At 37.4% G+C, this 21630-nt stretch overlaps 1 protein-coding gene across 14 annotated transcripts in view; it reads right to left on the bottom strand.

Moving 5' to 3' along the window:
* Positions 1-21630, bottom strand: part of KIF16B (kinesin family member 16B) — a 153043-nt gene that overhangs the window by 43304 nt on the left and 88109 nt on the right. For 5 of the 14 annotated variants that reach the window (XR_003924584.2, XR_003924585.2, XR_003924587.1 and 2 more), the window contains exons 21-25: positions 19332-19502; positions 18378-18483; positions 17802-17852; positions 10444-10566; positions 3092-3181 (exon numbers count right to left, since the gene is read on the bottom strand). Coding sequence is in view for 8 of the 14 variants with exons in the window: in XM_030022323.2 (XP_029878183.1) it covers positions 3092-3181; positions 10444-10566; positions 17802-17852; positions 18378-18483; positions 19332-19502 (541 nt within the window). In the remaining 6 variants the exon portion in view is untranslated. Of the gene's footprint in view, positions 1-3091; positions 3182-10443; positions 10614-12241; positions 16810-17801; positions 17853-18377; positions 18484-18819; positions 18920-19331; positions 19503-21630 lie in introns of those variants that run through there. The other 9 variants (XM_030022324.2, XM_030022325.2, XR_003924588.1 and 6 more) reach the window with 6 other exon arrangements.

The raw sequence follows: 21630 nt of genomic DNA, 5'->3' as shown, positions 1-21630 counted from the left end.
TAAACTAGAGAATGTATTGACCTTGCAAGCATGACCACAAACAGAAGGAAGAAGCTAAAAGGAAAAGCAGCAAAAGAAAATTGCCTATATAAGACACCTATAAAGTGAGTAGTGTAGAGAATGGAAAAAAAATAGATAAAACCCACAGGAAAAAACATAAATCATGAACTATTAATTACAACGAAACCAACTTCAGCTGGGAAGACTCCAAGATGAAGAAAACTATGTACCTTTGCTCTAGGCTGGGATTTTTTCTCAGTTGTATGCTCTTGGATGCTGGACTTCATTTTGACCTAGTAATACCACTCCTATGTTCTCATGGTTCTTCAAAACAAACAAACAAAAAACCAAAAAACTCCCTCCTGTAACACCAAAAAAGCCTGAATTTGTACTGTGAATCACAAATGCTTGTTCAAAAAGGTGACGTTAATATGCAGCTGCACACGGGACATTTTAATAGTGGCTTTAAGAACATCAGATTCCTCCTGAATCTGATTACTGCATACAAGAAAGAAGTTGATCTCTCTCTGACATAACCGTAAAAGCCAAATTCAATTGTTCCTCAATGTATTGTCAGGACCGATAACGGACTCTGAACACATTTTCCTAAATGGGGAAGATCAGTCTGCAGAGGCATTCAGGTGGCTTTTCTATTCCAACCGAATGACTGCCTAGCTGTTTTTTTAGATGCAATTACAATATTACTGTTGACAGACTATAACTTTAACATCCAAGAGAAAATGGCAATTCATTCAAATAAAAAATATGATACTGATGTTCATTCACAAGTAATATTTTTAAAAGTATTTGTGGAAAGAGAACATTTCAATTTTCCATTCAAAACTAATTTTTACCTTTAAAATTTTTCTGACACTTAGAAAAGATGACCTAATTTTATTTTTCTTTTTTTTCCTCTCACTCTTTTTTTTCTTTAAACTTTTCCTTAGATATTTGGTGCATGGTAGTTTCAATTTTTGGTTTTCTTACTGTTTTGGAATAAGAATGATCTCAACCCCCAGAATCTCCACAAAACACAGATCTACATATTTTACTCTTTAAAACTCAAGAACATTCCATACTCGATTACTTTTTATCTTAAAGAATACATCAATGAAGACCAAGAAGGCGTTTGGAAACTATTGCATCTCTCTCTCTTCAACATTTTAATGTTTTTTAATATATTGCTCATGAATGTATGGCCCAGGCTTCTTTACTTGTGCTAACTCTCAAATCACAATCACTTCCATTGCTTGAATGATATATTATTTCTAATATCCAAGGGAACAAGTAGAAAGGAAGCAAAATGTTAATCATTAAAAGTTAGATGTGGAAACAAAGAACTGTAATTCTACAAATGCCCACTCCAATGAACTAAAGCTCTGTCAGGCACAGCTCCTCATATCCTGAATGCCCAGAGTCTCCGAGGTGGTCAGAAAGATCAATTTTCCATTTTGCAGAAACCTGGAAGCCACTATTACAAAAGGGTATCTGTGGAACAACACTGCTCTTTTAAATGAGGAGTTGTCAGGATGACATGATCTGACTGCAAGTATCTTGCAATGAACAAAACAGCAACCTCCAGGGAATGCTGCCAGTCAGCAGTAAAGGGAATTAAAGGCTAGAGGCAACACACAGCGTCAGTTTCATTGCAACATCCATCCTGTATCTAGCAGCCTTGGAGATTTAAACTGCTGAAGGGCTTGCCAATCTTACTAGAAGCATATGGCTGAGAGGAATCATAGAATAGTTTGGGTTGGAAGGGACCTTTAAAGGTCATCTCGTCCAACCCCCCTGCAATGAGTAGGGACATCTTCAACGAGATCAGGTTGCTCAGAGCCCCGTCCAACCTGACCTGGAATGTTTCCAGGGATGGGGCATCTACCACCTCTCTGGGCAACTTGTGCCAGTGTTTCACCACCCTCATTGTAAAAAATGTCTTCCTTATATCTAGTCAAAACCTACCCTCTTTTAGTTTAAAACCATTACCCCTTGTCCTGTCACAACAGGCCCCGCTAAAAAGTTTGTCCCCAGTTTTCTTATGAGCCCCCTTTAGGTATTGAAAGGCTGCAGTAAGGTCTCCCTGGAGCCTTCTCTTCTCCGGGCTGAATAACCCTAACTCTCTCAGGCTTTCTTCATAGGAGAGGTGTTCCATCCCCCTGACCATTTTTGTGGCCCTCCTCTGGAGCCACTCCAACAGGTCCATGTCTTTCCTGTACCGAGGGCTCCAGAGCTGGATTCAGTACTCCAGGTGGAGTCTCACCAGAGTGGAGTAGAGGGGCAGAATCGCCTCCCTCGACCTGCTGGCCTCGCTTCTTTTGATGCGGCCCAGAATACGAATGGTCTTCTGGGCTGCGAGCGCACGTTGTCGGCTCACGTCCAGCTTTTCACCCACCGGTACCCCCAAGTCCTTCTCGGCAGGGCTGCTCTCAGTCCCTTCATCCCCCAAGCCTGTATTGATACCGGGGGTTGCCCCGACCCAGAGGCAGGACCCTGCACTTGGCCTTGTTGAACCTTATGAGGTTCACATGGGCCCACTTCTCGAGCTCGTCCAGGTCCCTCTGGATGGCGTCCCAACACTCAGGCGCGTCAACTGCAGCACACAGCTTGGTGTCATCTGCAGACTTGCTGAGGGGGCGCTCGATCCCGCTGTCCATGTCATTGATGAAGATATTGAACAGTACTGGTCCCAATACAGACTCTGAGGGACACCACTTGTCACCGATCTCCATCTGGACATTGGGCCGTTGACCACTACCGTCTGGATGTGACCATCCAAGTAATTTCTCTTCCACCAAACAGTCCACCCATCAAATCCATATCTCTCCAATTTAGAGAGAAGAATGTTGTGGGGGACCGTGTCAAAAGCCTTACAGAAGCCCAGATAGACTACATCTGCAGCTCTTCCCTTGTCCACTGATGTAGACACTTCATCATGGAAGGCCACTAGGTTGGTCAGGCAAGACTTGCCCTTGATGAAGCCATGCTGGCTGTCTTGAATAACCTCCCTTTTTGAGTAAATGTCTTTCAAAAAACTTATTTTCAAGTCTCTACCTCCACTCTTTTTTACAAAAGAAGTTTTACCAAAACTTACCTCTGGGTACTTCAGTTTTAAAGTTTTATGCATTTCTCGAAAACGACTGTACCGCCTGAATACTGTCCATGTCTCATCCAGGACTGTTATCTGTATCGGACAAAATAAAAAGAAGAAACAGAAGTAAAACCATATGACACACAACACTAAAAACCATGAAGTATACAAGGCTATCAGATTAAAATGGGCAATTCTTAGTTCTCTTAACTCCATTAACTTTTATAGGTTTACTTAATTTTTCTTTCATTACAGTGACAGAACTGTATTTAATAAGGAGCACTGATTGCAAAGCAAAAAAACCTGAATGCATTTATTCCTTATTCTGGAGCGGTTTGACAAGGCTGTAAACACATTAAAATATCCCCAATCCCCAATCATTCCTTGGTGCAGCTATGCAGCTCTCAGCATTACAATCAGTGGGTGTTCCATTAATGAATGGGTATCATCCAGCACAAGTGTAGTATAGCCTCTCTATACATTCATAGAAATGTATATTCTCATACACACACACGTATACATAGATTTACAGAATTAATAAGTACACATTTTTCAGACACACAGAGTTCGTTACCACACAGAATGGGATTCCAATTTGTAGGGTAAAAAAATTATACATGCCAGCTTTCCGTAGAAGATATTCCTTTAAAACACTCTTGATCTGTGTCATCAATATGTTGATGAACATCCCATTTATACAGGAAGTTTCATTAAAATCAACAGAATTACTCCTGTGAATAAAGCACACAGCAACAGGAGCGAAGGGGGAGGGCAAGCCAACCTTACCATCAGTTATTCACACAACCCTCACTGGAACTGAGAAACCAACAAGAATTTCAGGGAATGAAAATTTTTCCACTGTCTAAAATCAGATGAAATTAAAGACATTTGTAAGTGGGTCATAAAAGTGCTGTGACTGGAGCCTATGAAGTCTTTCTGTAGCTCTGGTGATCCAAGGCTATCAAGAAGCAGTGCTGTGGGGAGAGGTGGGCATTGTTCTACACCCATTACTAGAGCCGGAGAAAGCCAACTGGCATTGCTTAAACCTGAAAAGACCATTGCTTTTTTTAATCTAACAGGCCTAATATGTGATATTACCTCCACCTAGCTATGATTTTATGCACAAAGATCAACAATAAGCATCTTCACAAGACACATTTCACAAAGACACAGGCTTTTTAGTCTTAAAGTGACTCCTAAAATTAACAAGCAGTTGCCTCACTACTGAATGCATCCAAAAGTTACGGAGGTAAAGAAAGTTGCAATGGAGCAGGATAACTGAGTTGGAGAAAAAGAAACCAGAGCAACAAAGCCAGAGGAAACCAGCACCCAAGCACTGTTGTTGACAACTGCTACCTCATGCTTGCAACAAACTCATCTCTGGTCCACCCTTCCCCATCCCGGCTGCCTTTGCTGCTGTATACAGAACAGGGAAACTGGGGGAAGTGTTTTGGAAACAAAAAATTATTGTGTGTCTTATGACATCAGGAATCAGGTTTTGGGGTGGTTTTTTTCCTATTTTTACCTCTATTTTTAACTAAAAGACGTAAGTAAACGAAACTGGCCTTCTCAAAACTTTTCACAAACATTAAAACATAGGTTCTTCTAGCACATCTCCACAATGCAAATTGATTATTTCTAATAAAATTCATCTTTCATGTCACCAATAAGCTTGACTGCTACTAGGACACCTGCATGATGGACTATATGCCCTCAACATATTGTTAACAGTGTCTCAAACTTTATAAATCAGGTGAATGGATCTAACATGCATAGGCAGGTTTAATTAAAAAAAGTAACTATTCAGGAATATGCATGTTACACTGAACTTAATTAACCAATCAACTATTTTGTTATAGTTTGAATAATTTGTTATAATTTGAATAATTGCTTTAAAGGGCTTTGTGATTTCACAGTAAACATTAGAGTGCAGTGGATAATCATAAAATAAAGATGTTACTCATTCTTGCTTTCTTTCTGCTTTAACTCTATATTTTAATATTTCTGAGTCATGAAATTTTGCTGTGATAATTTCTTTGTACATGATCTTTATTCAAAAGTGGCCTCTTTTTTCCCCTATGGTTTTCACAGAAGCATGCCTTTAGGGGAACAACCTAGCACAAAGCATCCAGGACTCTTCCAGCTGCACAGCTTGGGGAAGAGCATGTATGTCAGCTTGCCAATGATGTTGTTGGCTGTGCATCTGACAGCTGTCTAGGTGATAGGGTGGTACCAAACTTACCCAAATCAAATTGCCTGCAGCCAATTATTTATCAGCTTTCTTCTACAAAGTTTAATAAACAACTTGTTAGAGACAGACAGGAAAGAAAACACCAAAGCCATATATCTGTGCTGCCTAAGAACTGCAGGATTTTCTCTAGAGTTTTCACTGGTGGCTTGGCTTGACGTGACTCAGTCCCCGTCATCCTCTTTGTTTACCTTCCTAATTCTTGTAATGAGACTAGCAGGTAATGCATTACAAAATGTTATTGTTCTTCCTGCTGATATTATTGGAAAATGAATTTCAAAGCTAAACAAAATCTTAACCGGTCCCCAAAGCTCGGCAATGTTATTAGGACAGACAGGATCAAACTCTGCTTACATAAAGAGGAGAATTACAGCACACCTGGCATAGCAATAGCATTTCTAGGACAGAGCCTTTTATTCCTATGGCTGATGCAACCAGTTTGGGCTGGGATTCTTTTCCCCTATTTAAAAAAGCTGAATGACAGACTATATACTCTGTAAGTATGGGACAGGGACATATGCAGATCTTTTGAACAATAACGAGTAGAGTAAATTTGAAAAGCCCTTTACTTTTTACTTGCAATTTGCTGATATAGTAGTTAAAAATATTTTCTTAATAACAAAAAAAAATACGGTTGAGTAAATCTGTAAAACAGATTTTCAAAATACTCTTATCTGGGCACTTATGTGATCTTTGACTTGCGTCAGAATTGTGGGTTGGTTTGGTTTGGGAGGTTTGGGGGGGGGGGGTTGTTGTTTTGGGTTTTTTTTCATTCAAGTGCATCATTTCCCATGTAAAACTTATAAATTTGAAAGGAGATACTACAGTCCTGTCTCCTTATCTTTTCTTCTCAGGATGACTGACAGAAAATAACCTAACAGACATTTCCAATTGATTCCACTGTAAAGCACATCACAGAACTTATTCCCCTTCTGCCCCATACAAATAGAAATAAAACCATAGGGGAGAGAGAAAAAAAAAAAAAAAAAAGAAATATTCCACCTCATTCTGAAGCTATTAGAAAGAACAAAAAATGCCCACCTTACTTATCTTGGCTGGTTAAACTGTCCACACTCATTATGAAAATTCATATTCCTACCAACGGACCTTGTAGAAACTGTTCCTCACGCTGCCTATGAATATAGCACCTGAAAAGCTAAAAGTTGCCTAAAAATTTCTTGTAACCTTTTTCAATTTATTATTGAGGGTATTAATCTGATAGAGTTGAGGGAAGATTGGGCTTTTTCTTTTTTCTAATTTAGATAGATATGGGGCATGCATCATTTTCTTTAAGAACTACGTATCAATAAGCACTGCTTCTGCTTTACTCCAATTCTGCAATAGTTCACTGAGCTCAGAAAGAAACTTGGACATTCTGAGCAGACCCACCACAGCATCTGCCTGAACAGAACTGTGGCTGGACCTGGAGAAAAGCACTGCATTGGGGTGCACCTGCCTGGATCTCCTCCTACAGAGAACTCGTCAGGGATGACTGAAAGGCTTTGAAACACAAGAAAAAGCCAGTTCTGAAAGAATATCAAACAGGATAAATAAAATAAGAGAACTCAGAACAACGAGGGAAAGCTGAATAAAAATGAGAAGGCATATCTACACCTTTCCCTCTTGTCAGAGGATCCCCTGGATGGCTGTGCTTCATTCCAGGCTTTGCTTCCATCACCAGCTCTCAGGAGACGCTGCATGCCTTTACGTGAGCTGGAGTTCCCCCTTCCCTGCTGCCTCACTGCTCCTGCTCCTGTCCATACGTACTGCCTGCAACTGCCAGCACTGTCTGTAACAGACACCAACAGCCTTATGGATGCAAAAGCTCTTCTGACACGCTGTTTCTAGCACAGCCCTGTCTGAATATTCCGCATATCACAACAACATGAAAGGAAGAGGAGAATACAAGAATAGTTTTCTGGTACTATAATTCAGCTGTAACATAAATATGTTTAGACCTGATTAAGTTACTACTGTTTCATCGTGTCTTTAAAGACAACATATAAAACTGTCACTCAAATGGAAGTTTTTCTGTAAATGTATCTATTCATACTGAATACTTAATAGCAGACCAGCACAAACAGCTCTGTGACATCTCTTTCTGCAAAAGGAGAAGGTGCTATCTTAACTCTAATGAAGTATGGGTTTGTTCCTATTGTTGAACTCTCTCCAATAGGTTCTCGTGGGAGTCACTCAACTTCTTAAAGTAGGATCTGTATCCAGTGGAAGAACCTGAGTGGACAGACCATCTTGCAGGCCCATTCCCAAATGTTATATATGTCTAGATGGACAACATGCTGAACCTGCACTAAAAGAAAATATTTTTGGATGGTATGTTACGGTTGAAAGACTTATGAACTAACTGTGATGCTGCCAAGAAAAGTGGAACTCACTCTCCCTCTTTTGGCATATAAAGGAAATAATCTTTACTATTGTATGTCACAAAAAGAAATTTATATATTTGTTATATAGAGAAATTTGTTATATTGGTTCTTCTATACAGCAATATGCCAGAATTTAACTACAAATACAATGACTAGAAACATCTGCTGAAGAAAATACTTCGGAGATACCTAGGATTCAAAGGTTTACAATTCAACTCAATCATCCCTTGTCCCTTTGTCAGATTTCAAAGTCCTGTTACATGCAAATAGGTCAGCTACCCATTTTCCCAAGAATAAGAGGAACCTCAGTGAAGAAAGCTTATTTGGGAGCTGGCAAAGGAAATGAGATTAACAATGCCCCAGCCCTTCCAAGACTGACACATATTCTGGTATGAGATTACCTGAACATAAACTTGAACAAAATAAAGTAAGGCTGAAATAAGGAATTAAAACAACTGACATTGTATCCTGACCCATCAAGAAGGGATGAAATAAACAGGTACATGTTCTCTCCTCCCTGCCCTGTCTTCCTACTTTCCTGATTTTTAAGGCAAAAAAATGACTATACCATGTATTCTGATTTCCTATAGAATAAAAGTAACAGCAGCTGAAGATTAATACAGATCAAATTAGAGCTGGGAGCTCTGCAGGGGAAAGGTTTAAAATAGAAAATTTTGTGGAAGGTCTGTGGATTGTAGCATGGAGCCAAATCCTGACCACAGCAAAAGCAGCTCACTGTGACATACAGAGACCTAGAGGCAAAGGAAAAAGCACAAACAGTTGATAGATTTGTGTAAGGGAATGACAGTAAGAAACATCCCAAAGACAGCCAAACTAAGGACCATAGGAGCTTCAATAAAAGTGCTCTAAGGAAGTTGACAGCAATGGAATACAATTACTAAAGTGATAGCCCCTTCCCTACCCCATACATCATCCATTTCGTTGCTCCGAACTTCATCAAAGCAGCTATTTAAGCAGCAGTATCTTTTAGAGGCAGCCTAGAAATGGCACAGGAGAGAGAGAAAAGACGGTACTGGCAAGTACGACAGAAGAGAATAGCCATTCCATATACACCACTCTTAGCCAGAGCATCTGCTCATTCCATGCCATTGCTGAGGTTAGGTTGCAAACCTTGCTTCTCATAGAAACAAAATACAAGCAACAGAACTGCTGGAGCCTAGTTTCATATGCATTTATATCTCTCCTCTATATATCCTCCTGTTCTTTCCTGTTTACAAATCCCACCCCTTTCCAACATTTTTCTCCTATCACAGTTCCTTCCAGGTAAGTCCAAGTCTTCCTGCACATACTCTTTAACTGTTCCTTCATCCTAAGGTTTGCAGCTGCTTACATGTGTTTTAGGGATGAAGGGAGAATACTTGGAAAAGAAATCTACCAACTTACTAGAAAGAGAAAATACCTTTTTACTGTATTTACCTTCACTAACCATTACCCAGTTTAGTAAATCCCATGTGCTGAAAATAGTTGGTGGCTAGAACAGTCCTTGGGGAAGTTTTGTATGCACTTACTATTCTCTCACCATCTCTATGGCTCTGGGCTTCCGCTGGCCCCAGGAAATTCAAAGTTCAAAAGGTAAAAGGAAGTATTCCATCCACAAATAGTGCAATATGTTTCGAGATGAAAATTTAATTAGCTCAGAGCTAAGATTACCCATCTTAATAAAAGGCTTTGTAAAAGAGAATGTGAGCGTAGTTCAAAAATGGTCCTGCACACTGTGAGGGTAGGTCACTCCTCCAACTTAATACCAGCTAGCGAGGCATCTGGCAGTACATTCAGTGAAGAAGGCTGCCAATTCTGTCTCTGATGCCATGTACATCAGTTATGCTACATGTCCACATGCACTGAGAGCACATTTCCAATTAGACTTCACATCTTGCTTTGAAAAAACACTGGCTTAGTACCAGAGGAAACATAATGAATATGCATTTTTTTCCAGCATTTCTACACAGAAGATCAACTGAGGAAGCCACTAGAAGGGAGAGGAAGCAGATAACACTTTGGAGAAGCGAGACCTTGGAAAAGCAGGGTGGGAAGAATCCGAACAACAAAGAGAACCCAAAAAGAATTAAGCCTTTGTTGTGGATATGTGCAAAATACTTTAATTATGCTTTCATTACTACAGGTAAATATTGCAAGTCTAATCGTTTTCTATACCTGACACTTGCATCTCAATAATGGGCTTTCCTATAACCAATATGCATTTAATCCTCATCTCAGCAACACTTTCAACTGAATTATTTGATACTGGATCTGGAACTGCTTACCCAAGAGTTTAACCACCAACCTCCTGTGTACAATAGATCTACTTGGAAAACACCTGTCTTTGTAGTGACCTGTATTGTGCATGCCTTCTCACAGCCTCTCTTTTTTAACAATACTGAGGCCACTTAGACAATGGAAAGAGACAGAACCAAAAATTGCACTTAGTGGAACAAAAACTACATTTCATTAGGGTTAGTAAGGTGATTTCTGGAATCTACAGATTCTCAGATGCATTTCCAGCTGCTGTTTCCATCTTTGCTAACTGTGATGCTGTCACAGTGAACACTGACAGCTGGACAGAGCAAACTAGAACTATTTGGTTTTAAACAAAAGGGATTTTTCTATTATTATTGCTACTATGATGCTATTGTTGTACAAATGCAAGCAACATATGTACAGAGACCCCAAACATTAAGGAGAAGCAACTGAAAAGCACTTACCTTTATTTCAAACTCATAGTGTTCATCCTTTCCCTGCCCACACAGGACATAGCGTGGAATACTAATTTTAATTGGGTCCTTCAGGTCGTCTGGATTTGCTCCCAGTGAACGACAGACCATCCGCTTTCATGTGCATACCAAATAGGGAGAACAAAGGAAAACCAAAATCACTACATAAGGAAAAAAAGAAAATAACTTCACTAAAAATGAGAAAACGTTCTTGGCCAGAAGAGCAGGGAAAGAGACCATGGAGGAGGCAGAAATTATTTCTAAAATGAAGGAATTCTTTGAAAACAAAGTGGATCTCCTTTTATAACCAAACCCTAGCATTTTGTTAATGCATAAAAAAAATTAAGGTGAAGTGTCTGCAAAAATATTGCTTTTTCTTTGAGATGGCATTTTCAGCTTAGGTATCAAAACCAAGGGAAAGCAGAAGACTTTCTATTAACCCTCCTGAGAAAAAAAAAAAATATTAATCAAGCCTTAACAGTCAGCCATATTTTTTTTATGTCTTTATATAACAAACCTGTTTATAGTATCATGCAAAGCTGCAAGGGATCTAGGCAGTTCAGAAAGCTCTTAAGACTTTAAAAATCCAAACTCATTTTATAATTAAATAAGGTATAGATAACATAGCAATCCACTGTCAGAACAGTTTCCTACTGTTTTCTTTAAATCACATCTAATTAACAGATAACTCAACTATGATGAATTTGCATGGTCTGGACAAGAAGATCTAAAAAGGTATTTGTAATGAGGGCACATTCCTCTGACTAACAGCCAGACGGAATCTGTAACTCTGAAGTTATAACAAAAATAAAATACTTTTGCAGCTGAAAAAATTAATGCTTTGCAGTGACTGTGTCCAAAAGTTGCATATGCATTACAGTGAATAAGTACAGAAACTGCCTTTTAGGAAATCCTCCACTTTCTCAGTTGAACGTATTTGGTCTGAAAACCTTAATGAACTTGTACTTAAAAAATAACAGCACCATGACAAATATAAGTTAACAATAACAAAAAAGATTGAAAACCTATCACTTCAAAGTTATGACCATGTTATTTATTTGTATTTAGTGATGCTATCCATCACTTATATAGAAACTATATGCTCAGTATTCATTTTCAATCCCTTAGCAACTACCACAAGACATGTTGCTTGGTCAAAATTCTTCAGTCTTGACCAACACTACCCCCACACATGAATGTGGCTCATGCTTCTGCTCATTGACGCTTGGTCTCTCTGTAGCAACTCCTGGTGACTCCTAGTACACATGATACTGTGTAGGAGCTGGAGGAAAGTTTGAAACTCATTCATAAATGCCTCTCTGAATGCTGTTTGCTACAGACAGCTTTCTGGCATCCTCACCTGGCTATTGATAAGGGGAGGCTGTTATTTCATTACTAGTCAATTTTAAATGCCAATGTCATTTCCCTTAATGTTAACATTAAAAGTAGTGAAAAAGAAACTAAAAAGAAAGTGAATTTTAATTCCAGTTAAATGACTTTATCTAGGTGTTTCCCATAAACTTCTTTTTTTTAGTGAAAATACAAAAAAAGATTGCATTGGAATGGAAAAAATACTTCTAGTGACTTCTGTTTACACATTTTCTCCACTCCATTTTGTCCTTCTTTCACTTCTCCCCAGGTTACTGGCTTTTCAACTAAAACTCATTTCTGGAGCACAGAAATGTAAGCAATTCTTTCCTTGGGGGAAAGAGGAATTCATTGCCTTGACAACAATATCATCTGTTTTAAAACAACAATAAAACCATAAAGTCACTCTTAAGGCCAGCTCTGTCAACACGTAATTTATTGGCAGTCATTTTCAGAGAACTATTACAAACAGCTAATAGTCAGAGAGGAAAATAATCTCAAACACAAAGTACTGGGAAAAACACACCCTAATACATTAAATAATGCTTTGACAGTCATAAACATGGATCATTATGTTTCATTTACAGTAGAATAAAAGATATTGCTGTGAAGTCATTTCTTCATAAAAGTGCAGAATATTCATCAAGTTAGATTTCAAAACAAACACAAAAAAGGACAATGATGTTATCTGGAACACAACATGCACAAACATTTAACTTTGGGTTATAATCTGAGAAGGAATTATTTGCAGAAATTGCTGTCATTTAACAGCCGTGATTAAGGCAGTCCTTCCAGATAGTGTCATTCAATGTTAACTTTCATCAAGGCTCAGAAGAAATGCCTTGGTGATGCCAATGAGGGAGCCAGTCTTGAACTGGACTGACACAAGGTTATGCTCCAACTCATAACTACTCTATCTACCCCATGTTCTGCGAGATATTCCTGTATACCTTTTCTGTTAAAAACAAAAACCATACCTCAAAATAACGTGACACATTTTGCTCATCTTTGGACTTCCTTAAGGCAGTAGAAAGTTTTGTTATGATAAAAACCCCTGTAATTCTCTATCCAAACCAGCATTCATCCTTCCAGACACAACTTCTCATCCAATGCAAGTTATTTCTTTTTAAATCCCACGTGAATTACAGTATCCTGTCTTAACATATGGTAAGAACAAACAGGAAATGTTCTTATACTAGTAGAGAGACTGAAGTCTAACTCTGTCTAGTAGAAGATTGCACCTCTACTGGCAATGTGCTTACAGAATTTAGAATTTCAGATTAGATACCACTGTTTTTTCTGCCAGGGACCATCTTCCTCAAACAAGGCAGATGGCACACTCAGGCAACAGGATTCAAAAGGTATCCAGCTCCCCTTACAAGGGAAGAAACAAAAGATAGGAGACAACAGCTTATTTATTATTTGAACATCTGACAGGGGTAACAGGTAAAGAATAACCTTGTACTAAGCTAAAGGCAAGCCTCAACTAATGGAAATCTTTTACTAATGTTCAATAGTTCCATTATTTCTTGGACTATAATATTAAAGAGACTGTAAGAGATGTAATCTTACAGCATCACCAACTCCATTAGGAAGTGAGCAGGAAAAAGGGGCACATTACATGCAGATAACTCTAGGGATAAATTTACTCCATCCATCAGGCAATATCCCCAGTTGCTAACTGTCCATTTAACAGCATGAGAAACATGTAGACAGATGATAAACCCCAAGACATTTGCCTTACCACAGGTATAGTAGCATGCCCAAAGGTCAAAATGCTATTTAAAGCACAGCCAATGTCTGTTTACACCCTGTAAGCAGATTCATTTTCACATCTTCCTTAAATGCTCACATCAAGGGAATATAGAGACTTATTCTATTGTGGGGAAGTACAAGCTAACTATTTGGACAAAATAAACAGGAATGACTTAACAAAGCCATGTGTGGCTTCCCTGCAAGAAAAGGAGGGCAGGGGAAAAAATCTAAAAAGAATATTGGATGTTCTCTGCATTTTTCTTGTTCTGTTTCACTACTTCCACATAGCCTAACCTCTCTTGGCTCTAGGCAAAGGGGGCAAATGCAGGGGAAAAGATATGGCAAATCCATCAATTCCTGGTAACTCAGCCAACACACACTTAGAATAAGCCAAACACAACTCCTTTTGCACTTGTGGCAAACTTTAATGCAAGAGTGCAATAATCCTTCATGCAAAACTCTGAAGCAGAAGAGAATTGTCAATGCTATTCTTCCTAAAATTGTAAGTATAAAAGCTATAAACATCCTTAGCATTAAGAGCATACAGTGAACGTACCATAGGAACCTAAACACACCTTACAGGTCAGACAAAAAAGATATTGCAGATGTTTTGAAATACTGACATCAAGAGCATGAAACAGATGAGAAGCATGAAGAACAAAGATACTCAGAGAGATTAAGGAAAAGGCAATCCAGAAGGAATGGAGAAGACATTAATGAAGACAGACAAGAGATGGAGGGAGCCAGAAACAACAGCCAAAATGGAAATCAGAAGACACAGTTGTAATTATAGTTTTGATCCACCTACTACATAAGATAGAAACATTTAATTTCCTCACTTTCCCAAGGAAATTTATGTACACCATATTAGAGACCCACAAAAAGTAAGCACTCAAGTAATAATGATTTTTGCTAAGATGTGTGCACATACTCTATGGTATTCCTTACAGGCTTAAAGGACTCTTTTGCCTATTGATTAAAAAAAAAAAAAAAAAAAAATTTATCAATATTCATTAGCCTCTTATTTTGAATGTATCTAAACGTATTTGGATTTCAACACCTAGTCAGATGCATAATTAGCCAAATGGCTTCTTCACTTGAACTGAATGTTAATTTCCAGATTTCTGAAGGGATATGCAAACTGCTTTGAAGAACTGATGGGATGACTGTCAGCTGAGTATTTATTTCTTTTTCACAGTATTTAGAAAAACCAATTCCTGAATCAGATCCAACCTTGCTCCTTCTAGAAAACACAAGCAAAATTTTTGTGAAATTCTCTTTGTCTGGCAAAACTACACATCGAATATCATTCAAACTGTACAACTGAAGGATGTCAAATTGTGATTGCTGGCATGAAGCATCCAAAGAGTTAGGTGGAGGATAAAAGACATTATTTTCCCTTAAGAGACCTATATGAGTATTTGTAAGAACTAGAGATCTATACACAGGCTGCTTAGCACAGTCCATTTTCACTGTGGTATACAGCACTACATGAATGTCACCTAACAAAGGTTTAATACTTCCCATATTTTCATGGAGTAAGTAAACTAGATCAGCTAATACAGTTCTGAATTTACAGGACAATTGTACTCCATTTGAAAAAACTAAGTCATTTACTTCTGATGTCCAGTCAACTGAAATCTGCATCAGATCATCTTTCAAGAGCTGGTGATTTAAATAAACAGCATCATCCATTGTAGAAATCAAAATGCTCATTATGTCATGGCAAATTCTTTGAGTGAAGTGTTTGTGATAGGTAAATATTGTGAGTAAACCATCTTCAGCAGAACACAGAAGACTAATACTCTGTCCAGCAAAGCCAACTTGAATCTCCTTTATCGTGGCGATGGGAACCTCATGAAACATGGCCAAGGAACTCTGGCAGTTGTCTTGTTCGACTGAAGAAACAACAACATACAGAACGGAGCTGAACAAAAGCAAGCAAGCAGGTTCTGGATCAGTTTTTTTGCAATTGCCAACAGCAAGCCAATATATACCTTTCAACTCCTCCATTCTAATACAAATTTGAGGCAAGGCACAGGTCAAAAATTCCAGCACTTTTTCCAGAGAACAGACCTGAAGCTTCAAAAAAACATCAGGAAAATGCACAAATTTCTGTCTTAACACAAGACTGTTTTCTAGGTCTTCGTTTTCACAACAGCATGCAAATCCTTCAGAGGGCTTTCTTGCACAGGCATCGGAGATTTCTGTGCTTACACACGTCATGATAGTCTCTTGCACAGGGGATTCAGGCTGAATGACAATTTCAGTATGAGCTTTGGAATCATCAGTAGAGTGGGATATGTCTTGATTCACATCTGACTTGAAGAATACATTTACTTGCAGGTTTCTTATAAATGGCAGATTTTTTATTAATGATACCACTTGTGCACGTATCTCGCTTCTGTCACACAAACTTCTCAACTCCTTAATTCGTTTAGAAACCACTGTACTGTTGAGCAGCTGACTAGTGGTATCTTCGTAAAGGCAAGAAAGCTTACTGAAAAGATATCCCAAACCATAAGTGTGTTTTGGTCTCACATCAAAACGAGAAACTATTGAGTTAAAAGAAATCAAATCAGAGGCTTTTTGTGTTGGAAGCTGAGAATTACTAGACTGGTCTCCAATTGTCAGGTGCACTGTCTTAAATGGGCTGTTTTCTTTACAAGTTATTATTTCAGAATGCACATTAGACTGAGAAAAGAGAAGGCACGATATGCTGTTAAAGCCAGACTGCTCATTAGCACCCATTAAGGATCCTACAGGAGACAGCTGTTTCAAGTGGGAACAATCAGATTCAGTTCTTGAGCTGTCACAATCTGGAGAAGTAATTATTTTATTGTCAAAATGATGGAAATTTTCAACCTTGCAGAGCGAATAAGCCACATTATTTAAGTCATGACTTTGTAAAGAAGTAGATAAAACATTCTGATAAGGAACGTTCTTACTCTTTAAAGTATTAATATTTTTAGAGTGAATTAAACTACTTTCAATGTCACAATGACAAGAAAAGGTCTCCTGTTCTGAATTACCCCTTTCATTCTCAAATGCTTTCTCTGATGTAAAAGGGGAGGACATTCTTCCAGAACTGGAAAAGAAATCCCACATCTCTGTATATTCCTTCTGTCTTTTATGGTCTCTTACTCCTGCGTTTTCTCCACATAACTCAGAAGCACAATTGCCATCTTTAGACATAAATGGAAAGCCATAATGTGGCTGCCACTGTTGACTTTTCTGTTAGGAATTTCAAAAGAAGAAAACAGAAACATCTTTATAAAACCTTCCAATTTGAACATTTCTTAAATTGAGGATTGATTTTGATTAGGTTTGTACGATCATTCAAAATTGGTAAAATCATTGTATCATCTCTCAAAATTATAGAGAGAAAAATCCAACAGAAGTGATTGAAGTCTGATTCAGTAATGGTTGATCTTTCCAGCCCACCACTGCTTTTTCTTTGTACAGTATCCATTTCATTTGGTTTATATTTGCTTCACTCAAAACCACAGGAACATCAAATGGTGACGCAGGAATTTATACACCCTTTAGTTTCCATACGTGCACAAAAAAGTAATCCTATACTATCCAAGATAGTGTAAAAAGTCCAACACAGTTTCAAAATAAGTGTAGAAGTCCGAAAAACTCCAGATAAGAGGTGTTGCAGCCCTCCTACTATTAAGGTTTAATTCCATAAAGGTATTTAGGATTTATTCACCAAGACAAGTAATTAACTATGTTTCAAGCAAAAGTTAGGCAACCAAATATGGTGGGAGGGGTCCAAGCCTCAGTTTAAAAATACATGTATGAATCCTTCATGACATAAGCAAATTTGCCTGATGCTACTTGCTAATATTATAGACAACCTTACAGTAGTTCATTGAGAGTCAAAAATGTGAAGTGGTATTCTGAATTCAGACAATCTGTCCTTATTAAATGCTTTTATCCTCTAAAAATCAGGAAGGAGATACTGTTCCAAATTAAGAATCATAACAAAACAAGGAAGAAAGATCCACAATAACACCACACCTTCAAATAAGGAAAAAGTTATGCCCAATCTGAAAAAGATCACTTTAATTCCAGCTGGCAAAATGCATTGCTGTCTCCATTAGCCATTAATCTTGCTGTGAATTCAAAATTCTAATTATGCAGCTAAACATTAAGAAATTTAATTACAGGGCATGCCATAATTTAAGACAACCATTTCATCCTGACAAATTATGACCTACCTCATACTTCAGTTTGCGTTGAACAGTGCCATTATTAAGCCTCTCATTATCCTAAGAACAAAAAAGATACAGGTGATAATTAAAAAGAGTGCCTTGCTTGTGTAAATTCATTTAAAAGTATTCATAGGAAGAGACATTCTTTTTAATAGCCAAAGCCAACTATTTTCTTATTGATATTTATTAAGCCACTGGCTTAGAAGTCAATCAACCCAGTCTTTGGATTAATTAGAACACCAGTTTTTAAATGAGCATTTGTTTGCAAGCATAAACAATTACCGTTCTTCTGGATGGAATTTTATCAATGTATTTTACAGACATAAAATGAAGATTTTTATTTGATCTGCAAGCTTCCCATTGCCATTTACACACTCTTCACTGCAAAAAAATGGAAAACAGCCAATGGAAAAAAAAGATGATCAAAATCTAAAACTGATATCCCTGATCTACTGTTTACTTTTTTGGTAAATTAAAATTAAGTAAACATAGGAAAACATGAAAATTATTGAACAACAAAACTAAATCAGTGGTTACACGTGGTACATTAAAGGTCAGGATTTCCTACCCATCTCTGCCCACCTTTAAACTTTCTGTAGACCAGGACAGGCTAACATTGTTATCCTCTGCTTTATGATGAATATTCTGGAGCCTTCTCTGCACTTCTTGTTCAATAAAGGCATTTATCCTTTCAGTGGGGAAAAAAAAAAAAAATAGTAGTATATTCTTAGATAAAAATCAAGACAGGCTAAAAGGCTCTTTGAAACACTTGTAAACCCTAAGTACTGCACAACTCTTAATTGGCAGGTTTAACGTTAGACCAGTATTATCCCTCCTTAAGGAACATGGACTTTTGAGCAAGTATTCGTTTAACAGCCAATAGTTAACAATTTGTTATCAGAATTAGACATTTTAATGGACCACAGGTCAAGCCACTGCCATGCGTACAGCTCTACATACAAGTGGCAGTGAAGGTAAGGGCGATGAAGAAGAAATAGAAGGCTGGGGTTGCATCTTTAGTTACTTAACAGTTTGCTTTTATCACTTTTGTGATATCGGCAACTTGGACTAACAAAGGTTTAGTCTTCAAACAGAAGGAATGTTCCAAGAGTTGATACTAACAACTGCATGTGTAGGTGTAAAAGGAACAGAGATGAAATAGATTTTAAGTGATACCAGGCAGCTGCCGTGTTAAAAAAGGCTTAACACAATTTCATTTACTTTGCTGCTTTAAGTGTATATAAAGCAATGCCATATAGACAAGTAACTGTAAACACAAAAACAATTTAAATACATTGTAGCCTACAGTTTGCCAACCCTCTATTCTAAAACAAACTGCACAGGAGCAACAGATTAGGCTGTTGGTTATTTCATGTAAAATACATAAAATTAATTTTACTTCCAGACTAGTCTTTAAGTACAATTACAGTATTTAATTAAAATCTAACTCAGGCAGTACGATCTTCCAAAATATTTCTTTTCTAAAGCTATTGTTTGCACTCCTACCAAAACATTGCATAAGTGCAGGTTACCTACCTATCATCAACTAGTGGAGCAGCGGGTGGCTGTGGCTTTGTTGGGCTGGTAGGGGAAGTAGTATGGTAGAGTCTCTCTTCTAATGTTCCATGATTTCCTTTCTGACCACCATCACCCTCGTATATTTTTTGCTTCAGTTGCTGAATTTCCTGGTCCAGGCTACAAAGAGATCTTAAAATGTAATTTGTTTTCTTTTAGAGCTGATCCCCATAGTTCGTATGGCAAGTACTGTACTTACACTCGATACTTGTATATAAGGTTGTAAGTATTAATATTTATGAAGATATAAAAATCATAATTGTTCTTTAAGAATATTTAGATAGGAAAAGAGACAGCTCAAAACCACAGTACAACAGCAGTATTAAGTTAAATAAAACAACTTCAACAACTTCCAAATCAAAAGGTATCTAACTCAGCACATTAGATATCAATTCATAAGACTTAGCCTATCTATTAGGATCACTTGAATAAACTTTCCTCATTACAGACCTCTATCAATGACCTCAGCTATTAGCTTCCAGTGTGAAGTAAATGAATAAATGGAGGGGAAAAATTAAAAACTCAAAATACACCACTAATCCAAAAAACCAAAGACAACCTAAAACAATGATGTGGCAAAACATATCTACAAGAAAATCTTTAAATTGTATACTATACATATAAATCTTATTTTCCAGTTATTCCTTTGGTCTGTATATGTATTTTATAAAATTTACATACAAAATAAAACATCTAGTATTTACTTTATATATACCTAATAAATCAACTTTTGAAGTGGAAACCTCCTCATTTTTTTTAACAAGTAAATTTCATACCAGCCAGATTTATGCACAGAATAGAATATGTAAAATTGGATACTGTATTTTTGACTGAAAAATGCCTGAGGCATCTAGTTTAAAATAAGAAGCACTTCTTGCAATATTTATCACTTAGTCAAATTAAACTACATTATAACAAAGTTATCTGCACAACACACTTTTCACTTGTAATGTTGCTGAGATTAGATTAGTAACACAGTAATAATCTTCCCCATTTCCATTACAACTTTTGTCTCTAAAGGTAATTGTTTTTCTAGAGTTCACCTGAAAATTAAACAAAAGAAAAGAAGTTCCCGCAAAAGCAGGGGAAACTATGCAAAGTTGGGATTCTACCACTTATCCTACGATTGTATGTATCTAAATTGAAGTACAAAGCTACAACTACTTTATTCCACCCTGGAGGTCAAAACAGAAAATTGAAGAGATGATGAATGCTGAGGCTTAGGCTGGAGTAAAGCAGGCTGAATTGTTACTTCATTTTTAGAGTACTTTTTGCAGCACTGCCAGAAGCCATCTGTTTCTTTTGATTAGCAGCAAAACAATTTTGCATCCTGAGGAAAAGTGGATGGAAAATGGCTGATGGATATAGGAGAGTGTTTGCATCTATGGAAAATCATTTTAACCACAAAAATCAGAATTACATTAAAGGAACAAAGCTTATCTCTTGATTTGTAAACATCCTACTATCAAAAGATATCACTTTCTATAGCTATAAACTTATCCAGCCGTGTGATGCATCCACCAGTAAGTACACTAAAGTGCACCTTGCCACTTGTCAGCAATACATCCTGTCGTCTCAAAGATGACTCTACAGTTGCTTCATGTTAATTCTATTGCCACAAACCTCTGCCAGTAAAGACAAAACATGTATGCATTATTCCAGTATAAGTTAACTTCAAATTATTGTTTTGGGGGGTCAACCCTCTAAGCAAAAGATTTGAGCTAACATTATTCAAACTGGAAAAAAACATTTTATCCAGTTATGATGGACTTGGATTCATAGAGCATTTCAAATGAATATTGCATCTAAACATTTTCAGAGTTAACACTGATCTGAACCAGAGCACATCATCACATAATGGTTTCTAGATAAATAAGCACCATATACAATTCATATGTTTACTATAGCACCCAAGACATCATGTACTGTGAATTGTAAACTCAAACACAAGAGCAATAAGTAGCCCGAAGCATTTAACATACTATCATGTATCTTAAGATTTTCTTCTGCCTCAACATTCATAAAAACTTTCCGAATTGAATTATTCAGGCCCCTGGGCGATTCACTGAAAGACTTCAAAGTTTTATTTAGTTTGTGCAAGAGGACTTTAAAGTAAACAAGAAAAAAACCCAAGGGAAGAAAAAAAAAAAAAGAGACCTTTTCAATTTCTTGGTATCTTTTCCACACCTCAGTCTTCTAGCTGACAACGTATTTTTTCACTTATCATACAACTCAGCAATCTCTTGAGGGCTAGCTAAGC

This window comes from Aquila chrysaetos, chromosome 8 (genome assembly GCF_900496995.4).
Source record: "Aquila chrysaetos chrysaetos chromosome 8, bAquChr1.4, whole genome shotgun sequence".
Classification (NCBI taxonomy): Eukaryota; Metazoa; Chordata; class Aves; order Accipitriformes; family Accipitridae; genus Aquila; species Aquila chrysaetos.
Note: the sequence above shows the minus strand (reverse complement) of the source record. Positions and strands in the feature narration are given on the sequence as shown.